Source organism: Colletes latitarsis, chromosome 1 (assembly GCF_051014445.1).
Source record: "Colletes latitarsis isolate SP2378_abdomen chromosome 1, iyColLati1, whole genome shotgun sequence".
Lineage (NCBI taxonomy): Eukaryota > Metazoa > Arthropoda > Insecta > Hymenoptera > Colletidae > Colletes > Colletes latitarsis.
Window position 1 is genome coordinate 47,141,461 of NC_135134.1, and position 23,679 is coordinate 47,165,139.

Here is a 23,679-nt window from a genome sequence, read left to right on the forward strand (position 1 = left end):
TCAAAATCCATTAACGCAACGTAGTTTCCGTCAAAAAAAAAACAAGGATATTAACTATATTTACAGCACGTATCAAAATCCTTCGAAGAACTTCTTCTTATTAAAACTAGTTAACTCGCTGCGACTTTCAAAAATGTTACTTCTATCTTCGATGGCGTACTCACGTACATATTTTAATTTCTAAAACTAATTCAATGTCCGAAGTTCTGCTTTTCAAAGTCAGTGGTCCTTTCTTGGGCACTTTTACATTTCTATGCAAATAACAGAAAATATTTTTAATCGCTTCGAATCATTAAATCAGCGTGCAGTGATTTCGACACGAAGAAAACATTTTTTTTTTTGTCAAGTCTGCAAGAAATTCCTCGTTTTGGATACGCGCCCCCTACGCGTAATTGTTTATCGCGAGAGACGACGCGCGACGATCGCGAATTTATTGGCTCGTACGTTAATTACTTTAATTATTACACCGTTGTCAAAGGCTGATCGGAATCACAAAGGAAGTTTAATCGACGCGGAACTATGTTTCCATCGCCCCGAGTCACTGATCGCCAATTAATTTTCCATAATTGGACCGGACATGCTGGCACGATACACGCCTTGACGCTCGTGTCCGTGCACACACGCGTCCAGCAGGACATCGTCGTCGTCCTGTGCGCGTATACGCGCGCTTTAAAATGTATCGACGCCGAACGCCGGGACGCCGGCCGCCCGCCGGCCACGCCGTCGTATTTTCACCGCGGAACCAATTAACAGTTTTCACCTATTCCTTTTTAGTAGCTCGCTCGAACGAGAGAAAAAAAAAAAACACGCGCGCACAACAACAACACGAGCTCGTGTGTGTGTGGACGCGTCACGAAAAGAAAAGGAATAACGAGTGCCACCCGTTTGGGGGAGGGTTCGTCGGGTGGACCAAAAGGGGGTGGAACGGGAGGAGAAAATGGATGAAAAAAACCCCGCTGATGGCCTTATACCGGCGGGAAAATCAACTCCGATCTTGTCGAATGTGTATCGTAACGCGTGGATGCTTTGTGGCCCGTTCCTTTCTTTTTTTTTGCGAACAGCTTGTGTCCTACGAATTCATTGTACGCCATGTTTTTATGTTACTACTATGTTCTTTGTAAAAAAGCCGATAGTTTACTTTCGTTGAATGAAGATCAGTTTAAAACAAAAAAAACAAAATAGCTTCTTGAGGTTTGTTTGAGAAACTAAACGAGCTACGTGCCCGATTGTAATTGGTGCGTTTCGCGCGTTCCCGGTTGAGGGTGCAATTTGGAGGGAAATTGAGGATCCTTTGTTACATTTTTGTATTGTTTATGGAGGAATTGGATGGGAGTGGAAAAGAGTTTCTTTGCAAGAATATTAAATAGTGTCGATTTTATATAGAATTTACTCCATCGTCGTTTTATGTGCCATTTTGTTTCGTAACACGTTGATACTAGTTTTCTCTGTCTGGGGATGTTAATATTCAACAGTTCAATAGGGCACTTGTTATAATATCTATCTTGCAAAGTCAATAGTGGTTAACAGGAGTCACCAGTGGGGCAACAGTTGTCAAAAGTGGTGAGTAGTGATTATCTATGATCAGTAGTAGTTAACAGTGGTCAGTAGTGGTCAGCAGTGATTGTTAGAGGTCGTCAGATGTTGCATCGGATCAAGACCAAGTGGTAGACCAGACTTTAAGTCATCTTTTAAGTAACTTAAACATTACAAGTTTTGTAAATAACATTTTTACGTATTGCTTGAAACAACGAAGACATTCGAATGGTCAAGATTCGAGAGATATATTGTAACATCCATAAATTAAACGTGAAATATTTTTATAAATGACGAGTGTTAACAAAAGAGGATATGTGTTCATGGCTCTAGAATTACCATGGAAAAGTTTGAATAAAATCCGCGTCGGATGACGGTTTCTTCTCATCAGAGGGGTAGCTTTCTGGCTGCTTACAGTTCCCGGTAATGGTTTGAAAAATCGATTTGAATCTCGCGACGAGCGAGCCAGGGCTTTTAAAGCTATTTCGGCGCGGATTTCGTTAAGTGATACCAATAACCCGATGGGACAACAAGGCAGGCCCTTCAGTATTCGGCGGAGGATAAACGAAGGGCCACCAATCCCGGGGGATATTATCTAATCCCGGCGGATTTGTTGATTCTACGACTTGCGCTTGGCAAAGCGCAATGTGGTTTCCATGTAGTGTTGGATTACCCTTATTTTTTTCCCAGCCCTAAATGCCCCCGCGAAACTTCGCGTCGAAGAAACAACATTCTCGCGGAGTCCCTTTCAATCGCCACAGTTCGCTTACTCCTCGCGTCTCTGCCACTTAATCACGTATGCACTTAAAAATCTCTGGCTTTCTGATTTTTGAGAATCATCGATTTTAACACGTTGACTGCTAGACCAAACTCCTCAAATTAAAAGGGAAATTAAATTTTGTTTATAGACAACTGGAAACTAACATACCTATCATTTGTTATTGAATTTATTTTCACAGACTCATTAAAATTCAAGGGCCCTACCTAGCTTTATTTTCTTTGACATTCAAGCTTGAAAATTAATTTTTTTAACTCCTTGGTGAAAAGTTGTGTAGTCAATGTGTTAAACACGGGTTCCGTTTACGCAGAATTTATGCAGACAACGTCAGAAATTTTGTAAATAAGTCTTCTGATATTAGTCAGGATGATTAGAAAAAATCACAGGATATCGAAATAAATTTTAACCCTTTATGATAACGTAAATTGAATTTAAGAAATATACGAATACATTTTTCTGGGGGGTAAAGAATATTTTTTTATTTTTAGAAATCCCGTCAAAAATTGCAATTGGTATTGCTAGGTCATATTGACTCCAAATTGATTCTGTTACGTTTGGAAGGAACTGAGAATTCCACTGGTACAACCCCTTTTTTAAAGGGCGACTCTCGAGGAAGGTTTTCATTCGAAACAGATTCCAAATAATTTTTTAAACGCATGATATTTAATTTATTCGTACAAGAAATACCTCGTGAATATAAAAATATGTTGATTTTAATATACATAAAACTTGACGACAAGTAGACTCGTGATTGTAAAGGTTTAACCCCTTAACGCTCATATTTTTCAGGTTAACCAAGAATGGCCAGTTTTCTTTACTGAATTTGTTTCTAAAAATGCAGTTTTTGTTAATTACAATGTTGTATCTAATGTATAATTTGAAGGAAAACAAATATTATCATCCCTTAAACCGTTGGATTAAACAAATATCGTTTTTCAAAGCAGTCAGACTCGGGCATGAACGTTAAGGGGTTAAGAACAGTAAAAAATATTTTTTGTATCCCTTCTGAATTTTTCAAACGAAGTATTTATAAATCGACGACAATTAACGAGGAAAGGAGAGGGATTTTTGTCGCATCGGACACACACAGCTCCCGGGGATTCCTTGCGCGACTTTTTCCAGCAGACGATCGTTCTTTCGTCGAGCGCAATATTACGTTTGCCGCGTAAACATCTGTTTTGCGGAGGAAAGGGTGGTCGAAGTAAGCCAGTAACTCGACGGGAAGCCGCCCCGGGGTTGGCCAGGATCGATCACCTCTGATGTAATTATCCAAACGCTGAATTTTTTATCGCGGTGAAACAATAACGTATTTTCAGACCAAACAACATCGCGGAGCAGAGACGCAGAAAGCGCAGCGGTTCGCGTCGTCCGCTTCTGCTTTCTGTTTGCGTAACGTGTAATAGAATAATCTGCGTTACGGGAGCGTCACCGCGGGGCAAACCGCGGTTCCCGTCTTTCTTTTTCGACGTGATTCTCGGACTAATACCGCAGAAATTTTCGCAACAACTTCGCGTTATAGATTTAAACTTTTATCGAATTAAATCGTCGAATAACAAACGTCGGTATCGAATCGTCGCGAAGGATCTGTTTGACTTTCATTAATTTTTATATCGAGGAAACACGTGTTTAGTAAAAAACAATATAGCAGTTTCATCTTCGAGATATAACATTGGCGCGCCCAAAGCTCCAAAAACGCTTGTTTTCGATACGACTCGGTCGTTTTTAACCCAAATTAAAGTGCAGAGATATTGTTGAATAACGAACGTTGGTTTCGAATCGTCGCGAAGGATCCGTTTCAATTAATTTCTGCACGAAAGAAACACGTGTTTCGTCTCGTCTAAGGTCCACGAGTTACATCGGTGCACGTGTAAAACGTGTCTTCTCGACTCGATCGAGGTGGTCGTTGAAACGAAAATCAGCGCGCGCTGGAAACGAAAGCGCGTCTATCCGCGCGGATTTCCGAGAGAAAGAGCGGGACCGAGAGCTCAAAGAAGGAATCGGTTTTTCGATGGAGCCACCCGTGCGTGGCAGCTGCGATCCTTTCTCTCCCGAATCTTCCCTTTCGCGTTTCGTCCTTTCTTCGTCTTCTCTGGGGCTGCGGAAAGCCTCGTGTTTTGCCCCGGCCGCGTAATCCCTTCGAGAACCGGAGGGACGGAGGAAGGAACGACGAGAAGCGAAGGAAGCCCGCGAGGGTACCGAGAGAGGCTGGAGAAACAGAGACGGCGAAAAGGGGCAGAGGACGGAGGGAAAGAGCGAGCGTATCGCTGGAACGGACGACCCCGGCTGTTTGCCTTTTATTAAACTCTTGTTAAACGCCGCCTTTCTTCGTCCACACAATTGAATCGGCAAAACAGCGAAGATAATGCCCCTGGCGAGCTGTGCGCGACCGAGGGCCGTGGGTTTTCCTCCGTGGAAGACTTACCGCAAACACCAGCTCCTTGTGCGCCCTGAAATGGACACCGTGTAATCCGGCTCTTTATACGGCACTGTCGGCATTGACCGGCTCCTCCAAGGCATGCACATCGAGCACTCCCGGTAATAAATGCTCGGTGCGTGGTGAAAGGACCCCCGAACGACCGTGAAAATCGCACGGGCCACCCTCTTCCTGCCGGCACCGCAGAGTTCTAATGAAAATATTTGGATATTTCGAGCGATATCGGTGGTGGCGTGGGCCAACCGTTCCAAAGCGTGCCATTGTCGGGGTAGCAACCGTCCGTTCAAACGGGGTTTTACGATTCTTCCTGCGACTTCATTCCCCGTAGAAAGGGGTTGTTTACCGTTTCTCGATTTCAGATTTTTAGTCTCTCGATATATATGCTGGACGGTCCACGAGCGAAGCGCGTGGGCGGTACTTTATTAGCGATCGCGATCGTTTCGGGGATGGAATATTGTTTCGTTAGCGCGAGTCTATTGACTGATACTGTAGGGTTTTCCAATAGGATCGATAGAACTTTTAATTGTCGCAGGTATATTGGTCAGTCGCTCGCTCGAGTCGCGTGGCGTTTTGTATTCGGTAGTGTTTTACGAGTTGTCGTTGGAGAGATACACGGAAATTATTAAAATTCTCTGATACGAACGACGATTCAATTTGTATCTTATTATTAGTCGCTACATCGTTTGGACTGGGAAGGGTTAATGAAAAATCGGCTGACCATCGTGTACTTACAGTTATGGAACTCGTAATATTGTTTGTTAGTAATTTATATTTAACCCCTTTCCGTACTTTAACGAGTCTGACTCGTGACGAAGATTTAAAAACGTGAATATCACGAGCCAGACTCGCGGACAGCAAATCACTATCGTGATTGAGTTTTAGTTCCTATTCCTAATTGAAAAGGAACTGTTAACAGGACGGGTTTGGATAAAAATGTGTATGTCGATGTCCGTGCGTAAATCTAGTGTTAAAATAATCGACGATCGCTAAATTCGAGTATAATTCCCGCCGTTACCTTAGCGCTGCGGTCTTATTCTCTTATGGAGTGGCAATGTCGCATGTGACACGCAGATGGTAAGAGGACTTGTCCGTAGCCGTCCTTCCACCATGACCCATGTGGTACAAAAATGCATTGAATGATAAATGCAAATATCATCTTTACGTTAGCAATGGTCAGCAATTATCAATAGTGGTTCACAGTGATCATTTGTGGGGCAGCAGGTGTTGATAGTGGTCAGTAGTGATTAACAGTGGTCATCAGTGGGGGCAGCAGTTGTCAATAGCGATCAGTATTGGCACAGACGAAGTATACGAATAGACATTTCACCTTATGGACTTTCGTAGCCCAATCTGACTGCCATACCGACCTGAAAATTCGGAGGTGATTTTAACGTCCTCTTCTCATGGATGGCGGTCAGTTGAGAAACTATTCACTGAATTATTATTGATGAGCAGACAGCTGTAATGTTGCGTAAATGCATATGAGTTGACTATGGAAGGGATTAAAATTAATTTCTGAATCTGTTGATAACGTTGCGAATGACACGAAAATGGTAATGGGATTTCGAGACCCCATAAAAATGGGCCGAAAAAATACATTGGGTGAAAGATCTATTCGTATACCTCGTCTTTGACAATACTCTAGAATCTTTGATGAATCAATGAGAATAAAAAATAATCTAGCGAAGAAGCTCTATATTTATGATGCCCTATGCAAAGCGGATCGCAGCCAATTTGCTAATATTATTTAGTTTTTAATTAATAATTGCATTACCCAGCTAAGAGTGATACGATTATTAATTAAACGCTAAATAATATTACCCAGGTCTCACCACGTGGAGGTTGCTGCGAATGGAGACCCGCCCTAACCGATTCCCAACCACCCTCCATTAATAAAGATCTTCCGTGACCAACGATCGTTAGTCGAAGAAGAAAGAAACGAAAGTGCAACCAATGAAAGATGCACAACCAACGAAGAGAGTTGAAAGGATTTTCAAAAGAATTTGTCTTCGAATAGAAACAACCTGCCTAACATAATGGTTAACCAAACACCTGCCTAACTATAAATCTAAATTCGTTTATTATATCAAGAAACAATTCTAAATTCGCAGCCATTAGCTCGGTGTCACCCACGAAGAATAACTTTTCTATCATGGGTGACACCGATTACCAGGTCTCACCACGTGGAGGTTGCTGCGAGTGGAGACCCGAAGGGAGATAGATGGAATCCAAGTTCCATCGATCTCCCTTTTACATCCTTAGAAACTAGATTAGTCATGCCAAGTAATTATTTTGTTTAAAAGAGGGACGAAGCTAAATCGTGGGCGACGCGACGCGATACGACGCGATGCACCATGCAATAGTGCAAGGAACGAGAGACGCGAACCGAATAGCGAGGTCAAAAGGGCCAGCTCGTTGCCTCTTGGCAAGTCCGATCGAAGGGTAAGGGAATCGACGCACCCGACACAGGTTCCCCATTTCCCCCAAGCAGCCTGTTGGGAGCCAAATGGACCCAACTCGGGATGTCTGACAGAGAGAGGGATCCTGAGTCGGGGCTACCGTAGACAGGAACAGTCCCTGATCCCCTCTGCGGCCGAAATACCCTTTCCCTTGGATCGTCTCACTAGAGGACGGCAACTGACCCTTCGGACCAGCTAATCGGCCGATCACTTGCTTTCTACATGGAAGCAGTGGTGATCGGAGGGGACGGGAGACGAGTGAAAGAGAAGCTACTTGTTACATAATTACTTGGCAGGACACGCGGCTACACTAGGGGCTTAAGTCTAAATACCAAGTAATTATTTTGTTTAAAAAGGGGTGAAGCTAAATTGTTGGAGACGCGACGCGACGCGATGCTGAACCATGCAGCAGATCTTCGGATCGAATCGACACTGCCCTTGGTAGATTGATTTCTATTTCTAGAAATCGATCTATCATTGGCAGGCGACTAGATCTTTCGGACAAACTGGACGGCCGATCACATGTTTCGTTCGACGAAACAGCGGTGACCGAAGCAAGAAACGAGAGAACGAGTCGAGAGAAGCTACTTGTTAAATAATTACTTGGCAAAATTGGGAGACGCATGCAATAGGGGCTTAAAATTAACGTCGAAGCTCAAGTCTAGTCAAGTTGAAGCTAAAATTCGGACGATAGAAGGAAACAAAGTTCCTTGGATGTTAGTTGTACCAAGCAATTATGTGGTTAAAAAGAGGGATGAAGCTAAATCGTGGGATACGCGACGCGACGCGACGCTGAACCGTGCAGCGGATCCGAGGATCGAACCTACTGCCCTTGCTAACTCGATCTCAACAAGAAAACAGAGAACTGCAACTCCGAATCGAGGTCTCCATTTCTCCAACGCAACCCGCCGGGAGCCCGAAGGACCCGACTTAGGCTGTCTGACAAAGAGAGAGTACCTGAGACAGAGTCGACTTCCGCTGGAAGGTATGCGTTTCCGCAGAATACGGAAACTCCACACCTTCCAGCGAAGTGCCGTTTTCCCTCAATCAAGCTTACCAAGGGAAGGCGATTAGATCTTTCGGACCAGATACACGGCCGATCACATGTTTCAATCGATGAAACAGCGGTGATCGAAGCAAGAAACGGGATAACGAGAGAAGAAGCTACTTGTTTAATAATTGCTTGGTAAAGCGCGGTGATACGTATAATAAAGAAATCTTCGACGTTAATTTTAATACTCGCGACGAAGCTTAAGACTAATCAACTTGGAATTAAAAGTCCCTCGGCGGTTGTGGTGTACTCCCTCGATGTCCTTGCGATTAATCTAAAAAACTGAAATCAAAACTAATATTTATATTAGTGACATGTGGAAGGAAATTGAGCAAAATATCACAAGAATTTAAGCTGAAACATAAAAATAAAAATGTTATATTAATCAGTGTCATCGAAACAAATATGGTATATGCATCGACACCATGTTATACATATCAGAACGAACATTCGTTGTAATGAAAGAAACATGGATCGAGATACCAAATTGAATCAATGCCAAACAATCGAATGAAATGAAAGAATCAGACAAAGTACCACCGCAGAATATTACGAGAATTCGAGCAAGAACGTAAAAATAGAAATCTAAAATTAATCAGTGTCATCGAAACAAATATGGTATATGCATCGACACCATGTTATACATATCAAAACGAACATTCGTTGTAATGAAAGAAACATGGATCGAGACACCAAATTGAATCAATGCCAAACAATCAAACGAAATGAAAGAATCAGACAAAGTACCACCGCAGAATATTACGAGAATTCGAGCAAGAACGTAACCACAAAAATCTTATTCTAATCAGTGGAATAAAAATACCTGAAATTATGTAGAAACAAATACAGTATATGATTGAAACAATATTACATTATTATATCCTGCAGTATTATACATATCAAAGCAATAACATAAATTCGACAAACAATGTGAAAGTAGAAACAGAGAGAAGGAACATTCATAATAACCAAATAAAATCAGATAGATAAATAAAATTGAATTCACATCAAACAAACAAATAAAAATAATAAAATAAATAATAAGTGGAGTGGACTTACTACATGTTGTCAGTACATAGGATAGTTACCACTGGGCCATCTGTAAAGTAAGAAAATATTCATATTATAGCAACGTCAGTTAGGTAAGCGAGGCAAAATCAGTTCATTTAAACGAAATTGGTATCAAACGAGAGAATAGAAGAGGGGAGAGAAGCTTTAAACAGTTCTTACCGTTGGTCATCACCGTCCGGCACTGGTCAGTAGTGGTCAGTAGTGGTCAGTAGTGGTCAGTAGTGGTCAGTAGTCGGATCTGTACTGGTCAGTAGTGGTCAGTTCTGGTCAGTCCTGGTCAGTCCTGGTCAGTCCTGGTCAGTCCTGGTCAGTCCTGGTCACTCCTGGTCCCCAGTGGTCAGCGCTCCACGAATGGCCTGACTTAGGCCCGCGAGACCCGATCCCCCTGGATGCTCCAGGGGTACTGAAGAATTTGTCCAGCGGTAGTCTTCGAGTGGGGAAGTCAAAGAGTGGGGAGACAGTGTCAACGTGAAGAGTTAAGAAGCGCTTGGTCTAGAGAACAACGCTATTTCGATTGGTCCCACTTCTTGACCATTTCTGGGTCTTCACTGGACCGCTGACCTTGATGTCCACTTCACTGTTGACCACCAGTGACCATAAGCTAGTCATTGTTGATCATCGACCCATTGAATCCATTACGAAGATTAAAGCCTTCTCACGAGAATCCCCTTACAATTTGATGCATGATCTTTTTAACATTTTGTCTCACTTTGGAAGAGTGTATCTCATGTTATCAAGGATTGAAATTCATTTCTAAATCTGTTCGTAATGTTACGAGTGATATGAAAATGGTTATGGGGTTTCGAGACCCAGAAATATGGGTCGAAAAAATACATTGAGGTCTACTCGTATACCTCGTCTGTGGTAGTGGTCAACAGTGGTCACTAGTGATCACTGGATTGTTAGTAGACTTAACCTAGACTTTTGGATATACCTTCCAGCTTGGAAGCCCCAACAAGAATGGAAATTTTTCTTAAAGAATAGAAAATGAAGGGGAAAGCCAACGTCAAAGACTTGAGAGTGAATTCATCAAATTTTATTCCATTCATTGCCTTCTGTATCTAGCCTTCAATGACAATCGTACGGAAGACTCTTTGTCGACGTTTTATAACATTTATTCGATAAGTATGTCGACTATAAAACAAGTTCTGAACTTAATTCCGAATCGATATTCATTTCATCGAACAATGTTGATTCCATAATACATATTAGCAATTTATCTAATTTTACGGCCGTAATTATAGTCTTCAATTTTCGCCGATAATTGGTCGACGACTGGTCGTTCGCTTTCGTGCTTGTATCGAGAACACAGAGACGATTTTCGACATTATCTTCGATCTTTAATTTAATTCGACGAAACAGATTGTATTAGAAATTCGTGGAATTTACAATCGTACGACGCGGTATCTAGTACTCGTCGATAACCGATTTAATTATCGTTATTCGTAACCCCTTCGATTCGTCGCGACGGCCCCGAGTTCGACGCAATCTTCTTCAAAACAGCTTTAATTGCAGCTCGATAAGGCCGGAAATCAAAGGTTGCACCAGGAAAAATACGAGGAGTAAAATTACGCGAGTTATCGTAGAATGTGTGTCGCAAAAAAAAATTCATAGAATCGCGAAAGAATTCGTCTCTGATTCGCGCCGTACGTTCTCTCGCGAACGCGAGCGTTCCCCGTTGTTTATTAAATTTTCACATACGAGCAGCATCGACTACAATTACTCGTAGAAAATAAATAGCGCGTCAACCAATTTTTCTCGTTACAAATTTTACAATTTCCAATGTTTCCCGGCGAGAGGCGAGGAGTGGGGGGCGGTAAGAGGCGGGGAACAGCAATCATGAAAATCAAATGGAAAGAAGAAAATAGTTGCGCGCAGTTTATAAACGATGTTTATTTCTGCAATTTTGTTGCCGTTATTTAATTCGTTTTTTCCTTTTTTTTTTTACAACCACGGGAACAGCCTCTACATTTTGACTCGATTGTTAAAATCTTGCGTGTTCCGTATTCGTGTGTCTCCGTCCTGTGTGCATACACGTGTATATACTTGCTTATTTATATAATGTATATCGCAGTAAAAACTAAGTACTCATACAAAACATAGATTAGTTTAATTTTTTTTCTTTTTTTTTTCATTTTGTGAGATTTTGTTACAGGAACATTACAAGACACTATATGTACATACGTATACATATGCGTGGTCTCTATATATGTATATGTTATGTATACACATACGTTTTACATACTTTCAAACAGAGATATGACATTGGATATCGTTTCGAATATTAGTGTATCCTTTTCGATCGACAGTCGCGATTTCGGCGCGTTTCCTTTAAAATCACCCTTATCCGTTAATCTTATTCTCGTTTTACTTTTTCAAGCGCTTTATGTAAACTCGTTTGTTATTTATTGACTAGCGGTAATAATAATTGACTAATAATTACCAAAGACGAAAATACGAGATTGGATTTTTTGGGGCGGGGCTCTTTTAAAATAAAAAATACTACTGTATCAGAACTTGAATCGTCGTTTTGCTTTCTATGCGCGTATGTTTTGCTCGTTTCTTTTGAAAACGACGTGAAACTTAAATCGACCGTATCTAAGGGTCCATAACGCGTCGAAGTAAGGAGAGAGAAGGTATTGGGGGAAAAATGAGAATAAACTGAGGAAGATCAGAAGCATACAGAACATCGACGGGAATTAAACGTGTACGTGAATTTGCACCACGAACAGAAGATCGAAGTTTAATGAACAACAGCAACAACAGAAAATATATAAACACAATATTCTTTTTAGAGTTTAAAGGGTATAGAAAATAAAAGATTCTTAGACATCCTCCGATCGCTTCGACCTGTTACTTTTCTTCGTGGTGACGGTTTATAGGTGTATATGCGTATTACTAAAATCGTAAGTATAGTCGTAGAAATAGATGCCCGGGACAGAAACAGGTCACTAAGTAATATTATTTGATATCAGTTCGTGAGACTCATTTCTTTCTGGGGTTTCCGTCGTATCCTTCTTCTTATTGAATGTTACGGGTTCTACATATAAAAATACACGTATATATATATACACCAGAATAAACTGTCGTTGATATAACTATAAATTGGATATTTTATGCATGTATACATGTTTGTGTTTTATATATGTTTATGGATGTAATACAAAATGACTCGCAGTATTCGAAGACAAACGTGTTCATTAATTCAGATTATACGAGCAATAAAGAAATTTTAGTATCAAAAATACTCTTACTTGGAAACGAATCAAATTTTTTCGAGAAAAATCACTTTGAAATTCGAAAGAAACCTAGTAACAATGACAAGTCGGTTGACGATCATAAATTTTCTCTTTCTTGCATTTTCTTAAATATTTTGCTCGTTTTAATCCATGACTCGTAGCAAAGCTTGATCGCTTGTACACGTATATCCAGCGATGCAGAGATTAACGTAGATCACTATACGTAACTAATGATCTATAGAAAATTCCAAAACAACACAGACGTGGAACAAAGGATCCTTAAACGACTTATTCTATTTAAAAAATGTGTAAAATTTGTCCGTGTTTCAATTCGCTTCTCTGGATGTGTGTGTTCGTTTGATGCAATGTGTATGTGCGCGTACGCGAATGTTCGTACGTGTATGTGTGAATAATACGCGTTTAACCCCCGGGTCCATTTTGACCCAAATCTGAATTTTATTATTTCGCATTCCAGTACAAGTTTTCTGATTTTATTTTTGCGTTAGAATTATTTAATGAAATCCACGAGGGTTAAATGTTACACGTTTAATTCTTTCGATGCCAAAAGTTCGTACGCTTAACAAACATTGTGTAATCGATTTCTTTCGTACAAGCGGCAACAACGAAAGATTTAAACCATACGCGTATATCTGTACGTTTCCAAAGTCCCTTATAGCTAAATCGTAACTTGAAATTATGAACGTGAATCGGGCCTCGATGAAGATGTAATTGGCACTGCTCTTTATACGACAGTCCCATCATTATCAGATAATTGAAAAAAAAACTAGAAATCGACGAGTCATCGAACATAAGTGCTCGGTTCTTAACAAAGAATATACATATCAATATATTATAACGTATCACATGCACTATTCTCCATCCACCTTCGTTACATCGTTCAATAATATAAATACAACACGTGAAAATTCTACGAGCGTTATAAAAAAAAAAACAAAAATATTATACGTACCCGTAAGAAAAAACGAGAGATAGATTCTGTAAAACAAAAGACTTTAATCCTTGGTAAAATTAATCGAACGTGTGTTCGGTACAATTGGTGAACGTTTCTATTGTAATGTACACAGAAAGAAAGTCCCAAATACGGGCGAAAATTTCAACAATAATTGATCACTTTTAATCATCCGTAAATTCTCGAATAAAATTCTTATTCTTATCCGCTGACAACGTCGTGAGAACGACACTCGCATTACTAATTGTCTGTTTCTTGTCTCGGTGATTGTTAACAAATATACAGCTTCGTAGAAAACAGTTTCGGACAGGTTTCCAACAACTGTAACTAAATACTATAGCTTCCGATAAACGCGTTCGTCGGAGAGCCTCGTTTGAACCGTACGATGTAACAACTATATGGTGAATGCTACAAAAAAAAAAAAAAAAAAAAAGAAAAAAAAAGGAAAAGAAAACATGCATATAGTTGCATTTGATGCTTGAAACCTATTTCTTTTTTTTACGACATCGCACATTTAACATTCAGTTTTTTTTTCCTTTTGTTTTAACGATTCGTTATTTTAAAGGGGGGGCTAAAGCCATTCAACTGGTTACCAGAGATACATCGATTAAACGCTGAATAGTCGATGAGACGGATTTGGTTCCGGGATCGAAAAGATCAGTTCCTTCCTTTGGCTTGTGCTCCTATTTTTTAATTTCTCGGATAATCCGTATTATACTCGGGAGATCAGAGGTTACCGGAAATAAGTAGCAGCTCGTTCGATTCCCGTCCCTCGGGGGAATAACACGCAAATTCTCGACTTTTCAAATATTAATTGTTTCCCACCGCATCTGCATTCGGACGTACAATTTACGCGACGTTACCTACCCCACCCTCGAGAGAGATTTTCTCCTTCTTCTTCTTTTCTTCTGTTCTTCGAGACCTCGTTTGCTTGATCTTACTCTACGAGTGCTTCCGTAAGCCTGAGACACGCGTGCATTTTCTGTCGAGGACACAGTCGATACGGTAACGAAGTATACGGCGTCGCCTAGGATGATTCCAGGCTCGCGTTCGGTGACATGAACGACATTTCCATGGTCATACCGGCGCTGTTGCGACGGAATCTCGATTGAATATCTGTGCTGTTGCGCGGCTTGCGTTTGCTAAGATGCCTCTCCACCCACTTCAACATCGTCAGCACGGAATCCGTGCTTGGCAAACGTCGTTCTGCCGAGGTGCGAATTATATGCGACGACGCGACGCGGAAAGTGGCCGCCATACCTTTCAATGCCTGTACGGAACAACAAACGATCGCGGGATTAAGTTATTAAATATCGAACAGGATCAATTTTTACGGACGAGTCACGGTCAAAATCGGATCTGTGAGACTTTTTGGCTACTAGAACGATTTTAACCGTTAATTATCGCATGTATTGGGTAGTCGGTCGAGGAGTGTATACAGGGTGTTCGGTCACCCTTGGGAAAAATTTTAATGAGAGATTCTAGAGGCCAAAATAAGATGAAAATCAAAAATATAAATTTCTTGACTGAGGCTTCGTTAAAAAATTATTAACAATTAAATTAAAAAATTTCAATCGTTCTGGAAAAATTATTTTTAGTTGGAAGGGTCAATTACAATCATTTTTGGTGAATAGGCACACCCCCGAAATTCTACCCACTTTCGAGAAAAAAATTCGGGTAGGTACTGAAATTTTTCGACGGAAAAAAAAAATTTCAAATCGTTCTGAAAAAAATATTGTTAGCTGTGGGGGTCAATTACAATCATTTTTGGTGAATGGACATACCCTGGAAATCCTACCCACTTTCGAGAAAAAAATTCAGTATTGGCGGAACTTTAAACGTTAATAACTTTTTAACGAAGCCTCCATCAACAAATTGATATTCTTGATTTTCGTCTTATTTTGGCCTCTAGAGTCTCCCACTAAAATTTTTTCTTGATGTGGTCGAATATCCTGTATGTAGGAACGAAGGGGTTGGTCAAGCGCTTGCGAGAGAGACAAGAACGTAGCCCTCTGATGGCGAGTACGTGAGGTGACGCCACAAGTCCGTACCTTCATCGCGTCTTCGTCCGTGACGTCGTCACCGGCGTAGATAATTCTGATACGTTCGCTCCAGTCTAAACCGAAAGCTGTACGGAGGATGTAGATAGAAGCATGACCCTTGTTCCACTCGACCGGTGGTTTCGCCTCGATGGCACAGTGCGCGGGACAAGCTTTGAATCCTGAATCCTCGATGATCTTCTTTGCTTGCTCGATCATTTGCGGACGACGTTCCATCGGTGTCTCGCGATAATGGAACGTCAGCAGAGCGCCCTTGTTTTCCACCCAGGCGCCGTCTCTGCAGAGCTATGATCATCGAAAGTCATAAATGAACTCGTGCATCGACGACAAAACGTTTGAAAGCTTCTACGTTATATAGGATGTACCGTTTGTAGGCAGAGAAAAATTACAGGGCTAAGTTAAATGGTTTTTATGTAAGTTAGAGGAATTATTAGAAGGGGCAAATAGTCCCCTTGGAAATGATTTTTGTTTCGTGTCGATTCGACTTCGTTTTGAAAATATTGTACTTTTTTAAACTTCCATTCTCTTCTCCCAGCCTACAATCGTCTAGTAACGCGTATTAAAAATAGCTAAACTTTACACACATGCAGTTCCGAAACTACTGGTGTTTTATCCATAATTGATGCGTCGTTAGAAGCGAGGAAGCTTCCCCTTTAAAATGGCTTTTGGTTTTTGTCGATCGGACTTTCCGTTCTCGAAATATCGTAATTTATGTGAAAGGGTAATTTTTACTCCGTCTTACGAAAGCCTATTAACGCGTATTAAAAGTAAGAAAACTTTAGACGCGTGCAGTTCCGAAACTATTAGTGTTTTATTAATTATTGAGGCATTGTTAGAAGCGGCAAAGCCTCCTCTTTAAAATGGCTTTTGGTTTTTGTCGATCCGACTTTCCGTTTCGGAGTTATCATCGTGTAAAGACAATCGTAATTTTTAAAATTCCGCTACGTCTGACTCTCCGCCTTATGAAAGCCTATTGACGCGTATTAAAAAAACTAAAAACTTTAGATGCGTGCAGTTCCGAAACTATTAGTGTTTTATTAATTATTGAGGCATTGTTAGAAGCGGCAAAGCCTCCCCTTTAAAATGGCTTTTGGTTTTTGTCGATCCGACTTTCCGTTCTCGAGATATCGTAATTTATGTAAAAGGTAATTTTTCTAATTCGACTATCTCTGTCTTCGTCTAGCGGAGTCGGACCTCTTTGTCGCACGTGCTTGGCGCTGACCTACCCCGCGTACGTGACTCTCGTGACCCAGTGCCGGCGTAGTATTTCCAAGAATTTACTACGCGCTGTTTACTATCTACGCGCGCGGGGGATGAATGAACTCGCGCGAGCGCAACAAAAACGTAAACAAACCCTATCTCCGAAACTAGCCGCCGCATCGACTTGAAACTAAAATCGCTATATCTCCGGAACTAATAAAGCTATCGACACTCACAAACGCTCATTTTAAAGGGTATTTAATCCTCTATTCTATAAACGTAACAACTATTAATATTTATACTATCTTCTATGTTTATTTTGAAATTTATTTAGACGCTACCTGCACAAAGAAGTTTTAACAATCCCTGTCGATTACTGTAGATGTTAATTGCTTCATGGAACAAAACACAAAGCAATACTCACTTGTTCCTGCAACGTTTGCATCAGGTTCGCGACCTTTCCTTCCAGTTCACCCGGCATCGGGTGCACGAATTTACTGCCATCCGGATGCAGTATCTCCAAACCGTGGTTCCCAGCGTACGTGATACCTTCTATACCAACCATCGACTTAACGTTGTTCACGTTTCTGCCTGATATAATCGCTATGTACACGTCGGACATGTTAGACAGCCTCTGCAAGACGTTCTTCGTCTCCAGAGGTAAAATGGCGAGGTCCGGATGCGTCGCGATGGGCGCCAGGGTGCCGTCGTAGTCCAGCAACAGGGCCAACTTATGGTTGTCGCCGATATACCTAGGGGACATGTGGTATCACTGGAACGTTACCCGGCTTTCATCATGAGTTAGGTCGCATTCGCACGCGCGGGCCCGCCGTCTTCCAAAAGCATTTTCTGGCTAGAGAAACAATCGTTTCCGCGCCGAACAATAGACGCAATCGTGCGCGTGGAACCCATCGTTTCATCGTCGCGTTAAAATACAATCCCCGAGGAATTCTTCATTCTCGTTGGACACATCGGGAGAATCGTGTCGCGTTGAGGATGGACGTTCGGGAAATAAAAATACGTGCGTACAGTTACTTCGCGGAATCATTCGATACCCATTTGTCGTTTGATCGTGTCCATTGACACCATCGAAAGCTGGTAACCGATAATCCCTACGCTACGACGTACCCAAACTCATGCTTAGGCCGTTCTCCCGCTTATGCAACGCCACAGCGACGGGATCGACAAAATTTAACTGCGTGCACGTAGTACGAATAGAACCGTCAATTGGAAAATACATTTATGACCTTTTTTTTTTGTAAAAATGGAAAACCATAGTTCTATGCACACCCTTAGTAGCGAAGCTAGGTTCTCGAACCGGGTATGTTAACCGATAATTTTTTAATGGTACCGCCATCGCGCTGCTTGGAGGGAGAACTGCCTTAGTTAAATAATCTGTTCGAGTGTAGAGTTCTTATAATAATTATATCGAGTGAAAATGCATGCCAATAGTTTTGTCAACGCTACAGAATTTAAATTATTTCTGACTGTTAAAAAAGAGGACTGTGCAACGGGACAACGATATAATAAATCTTGATAAAAATAAATTTACGAGTGTGCGCATGCTGCTGTAAGGAACTGAATAAGAGACGTGTGTTTCTGTCATTTGTTAGCATAAGTTAATAGTGTACCCGTGACGGTATGCATCGAAGCGCAATTAATTTGTATAGTCGGATAGGGATTCACATTTTAGCGTTAAAGGTCATTATCACATTGGGGATTAAACTTATTTTTGTTGTGCATTATTGATTCCCGTTTAGGCACATGCTCTGGTCGGGCCCAGTCATGCACTTTTTGTAACGCCGTTGATACCTACTTGCTCAAATAGTCGTCGAAATCGTCCATGGTCACCGGCTGCATGGTCGTGGCGCCCACGGAATCGTGTTCCTCGAGCGATCCCATCACTTGCAGGAACGATTTCATCCAGTAATTGACGTCGTAGATCCTCTCGCGGCGTCTCAAGTGATTCATCCTTAAAGTGCGTTCATCTTCTGGCATAGTAAGTGCCCTAAAACGTTCGATGCGTAACGTTAACGGTTCGATTGTTGCTTTTTCTCGCACATTTTTAATGGAACCACGGCGTACAGGGTGCTTCAGAATCATAGGTATAAATTCAAGTGACTTATAGTTGGATCAGACTCGATACATTTACACAGTGTCAGTGTCTACTCGTTTCGTTGGATCAAATATGATACAGCATCGACATCCCTCGACGACTCTGATCCAACTTTTGTTCACAAGAAAAGAATTACCCATTCGCAAACGTAAAAGACAACCCATCGATAATTCTTATTTTATAGGAAAGTAGTACCTAGACAAAGGGTATTCAAGCTATCATAGATTCTTAAGAATTTAAAAAGCTTACAAATTAAAAAGTACCTCTAGTGAGATATTCGAAAACAGAAGAGTCTTCGCGATTAGAAAAATACCTCTAACGAGATCTTAATCAGCTATACGATGTACAATTAGTAACCTATTAATCAGGAAGGATCTGGCGACCCTTTAAGACTCTTTTGTTCCCTTCCGCGAACTCTTCTAGCCAGTCAAGTCTGTACCTATAATTCTGCAACACCCTGTAGTATCAGCGTTCCGAAGTACCTGTGTATAACTTCCGCCGCCTCGTCAATCTCGTACGGATTGCAGATCAGTGCCTCGTGCATCATCTCTCCGGCCCCAGCGAACGGCGAGACGATCAACACGCCTGGCGGTGTGTTGATCTGACAAGCGACGAACTCCTTCGCGACCAAATTCATTCCGTCCCTCAATGGCGTGACCAGAGCAACCGCGGCGTCCCTGTAGAACGCAGCCAGCTCGTCCTGGCTGACGCATCCGTAAATGTAGCGAATGGGTGACCAATTGGGCGTCGTGAATCGACCGTTTATGCGACCGATCAGCTGGTCCATCTCCAGCTTCAGATCCTGGTACTCGCGGACGTCGGTTCGCGACGGAACGGCAATTTGAAGCATGGTGACCTGGAAGAAAGCATTATCAATCGTCTCTTATGGCATCTTAAAGCATCGAATTGAATAAAAATTGCCGAAATATTACCTGTTCGCGATGCTCTGGATGCTTCTCCAGCAGCCTCTCGAAGGCTTTCAATCTGTGGACCAGACCTTTCGTGTAATCGAGACGATCAACGCCCAGCACGATCTTCTGATTGGTCAACATGACCTTATTGGCGGTCTCAGCCATCGAGACAAATCTGTCGAACGGAATGGCGATGGGAAGCGGTCTCACGCGCACGGTTCTTCCTCCATGCTCCACTAACAAGTTCTTACGATCGACTCTGCAGCCGAGGCTCCTCTGGCAGCAGTCGACAAAGTTCAAGCAATAGTCCTGAATGTGAAAACCGACCATGTCGCAACCTGGGGAGCAATTTTTATTTTCGTTGGAAACAAGATCAACTCGATGTGACGTTTGCATTGAAGAGAAACTTGGAACTTTGTCTTGAGATCAAATTGAGACTGCCAGATTTCGTGCAGAAAGGCTTGGGCAAGATTTGTTTTTGGAATTGATTGAACTCGAGTACTGTTGCAGAGTTAGAGAAACGATTAATGCATGTATCCCTAACGCAGATTGATGCAACAAGCGAGGGAGTACAGTATATTGGAGCAAGATTTGTTTCTTGAACTGATCGAACTCGAGTACTGTTTGCAGAGTTAGAGAAACGATTAATGCATGTATCCCTAACGCAGATTGATGCAACAAGCGAGGGAGTACAGTATATTGGAGCAAGATTTGTTTCTTGAACTGATCGAACTCGAGTACTGTTTGCAGAGTTAGAGAAACGATTAATGCATGTATCCCTAACGTAGATTGATGCAACAAGCGAGGGAGTACAGTATAATGGAGTTAACGAAAGACTCGACTTGGAAGACCTTTTGGTGAAGCATTATAAGTTTGTAAGGATAAATATTTTTTTTTTAAATATGGTGTTCCATCAAAAGCTTCAAGCAGGAGTTGAATGAAGGAGCGCTTACCGAGCATTCCCTGAAGAATTTCATCAGCCCAAGGGAACAGTCTGAATATGTCCCACGGTGGGAAGGGGATGTGAAGGAAGAAGCCCAATTTTAACTTGAGGTCTTTCTCGTCGGCTGCTTGTCGAATCCAGTTCGCGGCTAACATCAAATGATAGTCGTGCACCCAAACCAATGGCGTGCCGTTGGATTGATTCTCCTGCTCCTTGTGGATTTGTTGCAACGCACCAACCTACAGAGAACGACACACTCAGTCTCACATATTTAAATTGTTCTATCAGGATACATGCTGCATTAATCGAATGTTAAAAATGCAAGCATTTGAATACTTTCGTGTATACGTGTAATATTTGTTTTAAATGTTTAAACCAGCAATATCGAGTGGTTGGAAAAATAAATAGCGTCAATCTTCGAGTCCTTAGATGGACAAAATGATCTAGGTTCGCGTGTATACTCGAATGCTACGATATTGCGAGTATTTAAGAGTTAATCGATTATCTCGATTAACTCGAACTCACCGTCTTTGCTGCGAATTCTTCGTTGACGGCAGAATACGCGCGCCAATGCTCAGCAATGAAGGTCGCTCTATCGGGCATTGAATGGAACAGTGGCCAGAAGGTTCCGTTGCAGCATCCATTGTAGTATGCGTCGAAGATGGACGGCTCGACGTGCACTGCCACAACCTGGACAACAGAAAATGCGATCTCTTTAGTCCACGAATCTAGATATTTATTTACTTCGAATTCAGCGACAGATCTAGAAACCTTGATGAAAATAGATTTTTAAACTTTTGCTTAAAATTTCATTAAAATTTATTTATCATTCGGTACATACGAAACAGTTGAATTTTACGAGGCTAAAACTTCAAAATTTTTAAATAAAATTAAGATTATCTGAAAAAGGGTGGATTCGAATATTATGCGTTTTCTCATCGCCACTGTGGATGTCACAATATTTTGATGTACAGATGCTTCGCTCTAGAGACACTTTTCCTTTTTGATACGAGTTATCTTTCAATTAAAAAAAAAAAAAAAAAGTATCCCCCGTCCGTCGTTTTCGCTCGCCACAGTACATTAAACGCGGCGAAACGTGTTTATATTGTCGTTATCGTTCCCTTGTATTTTAATGCATCTACTGCCCAGAGTGCACTTCTATTTTTATCGTATCTTAAGTCGTAGATATTCGTTCAATTGCTACAAATCACCGCGCGTCGATCGTACGTAACAAATAACTTTGCGAATGTTAAATCGATGACGGTACGTGTTCCGTGTTAAACGTCCGCACGTTAATCGTTGTAATTCCACGAACACCCCACAATCTATGCACGCGAAAAGCATAGCGTGTCGTTTTCCTCTTTTATCAGGATCGACAACAAAAAAGTCGTGAGTCAAACTAGTCCGAATCGATCGCGTTAAAATTATAGGACTAGCTGGAAGAAATCCGTAATTACCTTATCATTTTTCTATGAAAATGTGGTTAAATGTTTTCTTTTCTTTCATTATTATCCAAACGTTTGAATTATAGCAGCAACCCTTGTTGTGGCTCGTTATTAACCTTGTTATCTTAACGCGATTCGCGTTGTTTGGAGTACGAACCTCCCTCTAACACGTAAACCCACTTTAACGATCGATCGAGGACACAAACATTATGAAAAATGTGTATCATTTGACCTTGTTACCAAGCTACATTTGTGTACACCCAACAATGCTTAATCACCGAGCTGATTATAACCGAGTCTACTAAAATGTTTGTACACAATGTTCGATAATTCCTTGTTTTCCTTAATGGCAGATTAACGGGTCAATCTTATGTCAATTCCTTGGGTAATCAATTGCATGTATTCTTGGAAGAAGTTTGATGCATGGTCGCATGTGATCCGCGCATGACGTTCGAGTACCCTGAACGAACGATTTTCTAATGGATCGAATTCATATTTTTATTAATAGAATTAACGAAATGGAAGCTTCGGGTTGTCTCAATCTTAGTTATCGAAAAACTGCAGTTCCTAACTAAATTATTATATTTAGAGGGTTGAGACTATATCACATAAAGGCCAGACGAAGTTAAAACTTTGATACGTCTGCTCGATCTATATTTCTACTGTGAATTTTAGAATTCCTCCAAACTTGCATACAAATACGACCAACTCTCAAATTACAAAATTATTTTATTTAGAAATATACTGGCAAAAAAACAACAAATAATATACCTCCAAATATACTATTCGCAGATTTTGTAGTGTTTTTTAATAGATCGTGGCGTTAATTCGAAGAGAAGGCGAGTATTTTTTGGAAAATCGATCCCAAAGAAGGCGAAGAAGGAGGAGTACGGCAGAAATTCGCGTTCGCCGCGATCGGAAGTGCATAAAGTCCGGCGTAGGAGGCCGATAACGAACTGTTGTCAATAAGCGACACGCTCCCCGCCCCATATTAATTGCCCCGTTATCCTCCGAGACTTCGTTTGTTTGCTCGCGACGCGGCCTCCTTTATTTCCGAACACGAGAAAACACGTCTCGATCGTTGATTGACGCAAGCATACGGCCAATCGCTAATGAGATAATTATTAATGTCTCCTCGTGTAGACACAACCATCTGAGGGTGGATCTGTTGTATCTTAATTGAGAATTAAAGAGAACGTTTCGCAACGTTCGACGATATCGGGGTCTACGCTGCGACTATATCGCGGCTAAGACAGCTTATTTGTACGTAAGGTCGGGAGTATTGATTTTTCGATACACCCGGTTGTTTGTAAACAACCAGCGTTCACACGATTTTTTAAAACGCCTCGTCGAACGCTCGGAATAGGACCATCGGTCGAAGATGGCCAATTTTTTATCCGAAATTCATAACTACGTACCCGATTTAAGCAACGTTAATTAGGAGAATATGTAAAGCTGAAGATGCTTTC

The 23,679-nt window shown here is 41.3% G+C and overlaps 1 protein-coding gene across 4 annotated transcripts in view; it reads right to left on the reverse strand.

Annotated features, from left to right (window-relative positions):
* Positions 1-12,314: 12,314 nt before the first annotated feature.
* Positions 12,315-23,679, reverse strand: part of Tps1 (Trehalose-6-phosphate synthase 1) — a 47,695-nt gene continuing 36,330 nt past the window's right edge. For 3 of the 4 annotated variants that reach the window (XM_076762541.1, XM_076762532.1, XM_076762521.1), the window contains 8 exons: positions 21,291-21,455; positions 20,776-21,004; positions 19,844-20,160; positions 19,394-19,767; positions 18,612-18,803; positions 17,220-17,547; positions 15,587-15,880; positions 12,315-14,805 (listed from right to left, as the gene is read on the reverse strand). In XM_076762541.1, the coding sequence (XP_076618656.1) occupies positions 14,563-14,805; positions 15,587-15,880; positions 17,220-17,547; positions 18,612-18,803; positions 19,394-19,767; positions 19,844-20,160; positions 20,776-21,004; positions 21,291-21,455 (2,142 nt within the window). In that variant the 3' untranslated portion in view covers positions 12,315-14,562. The remainder of the gene's footprint in view (positions 14,806-15,586; positions 15,881-17,219; positions 17,548-18,611; positions 18,804-19,393; positions 19,768-19,843; positions 20,161-20,775; positions 21,005-21,290; positions 21,456-23,679) is intronic. The other variant, XR_013079451.1, reaches the window with a different exon arrangement.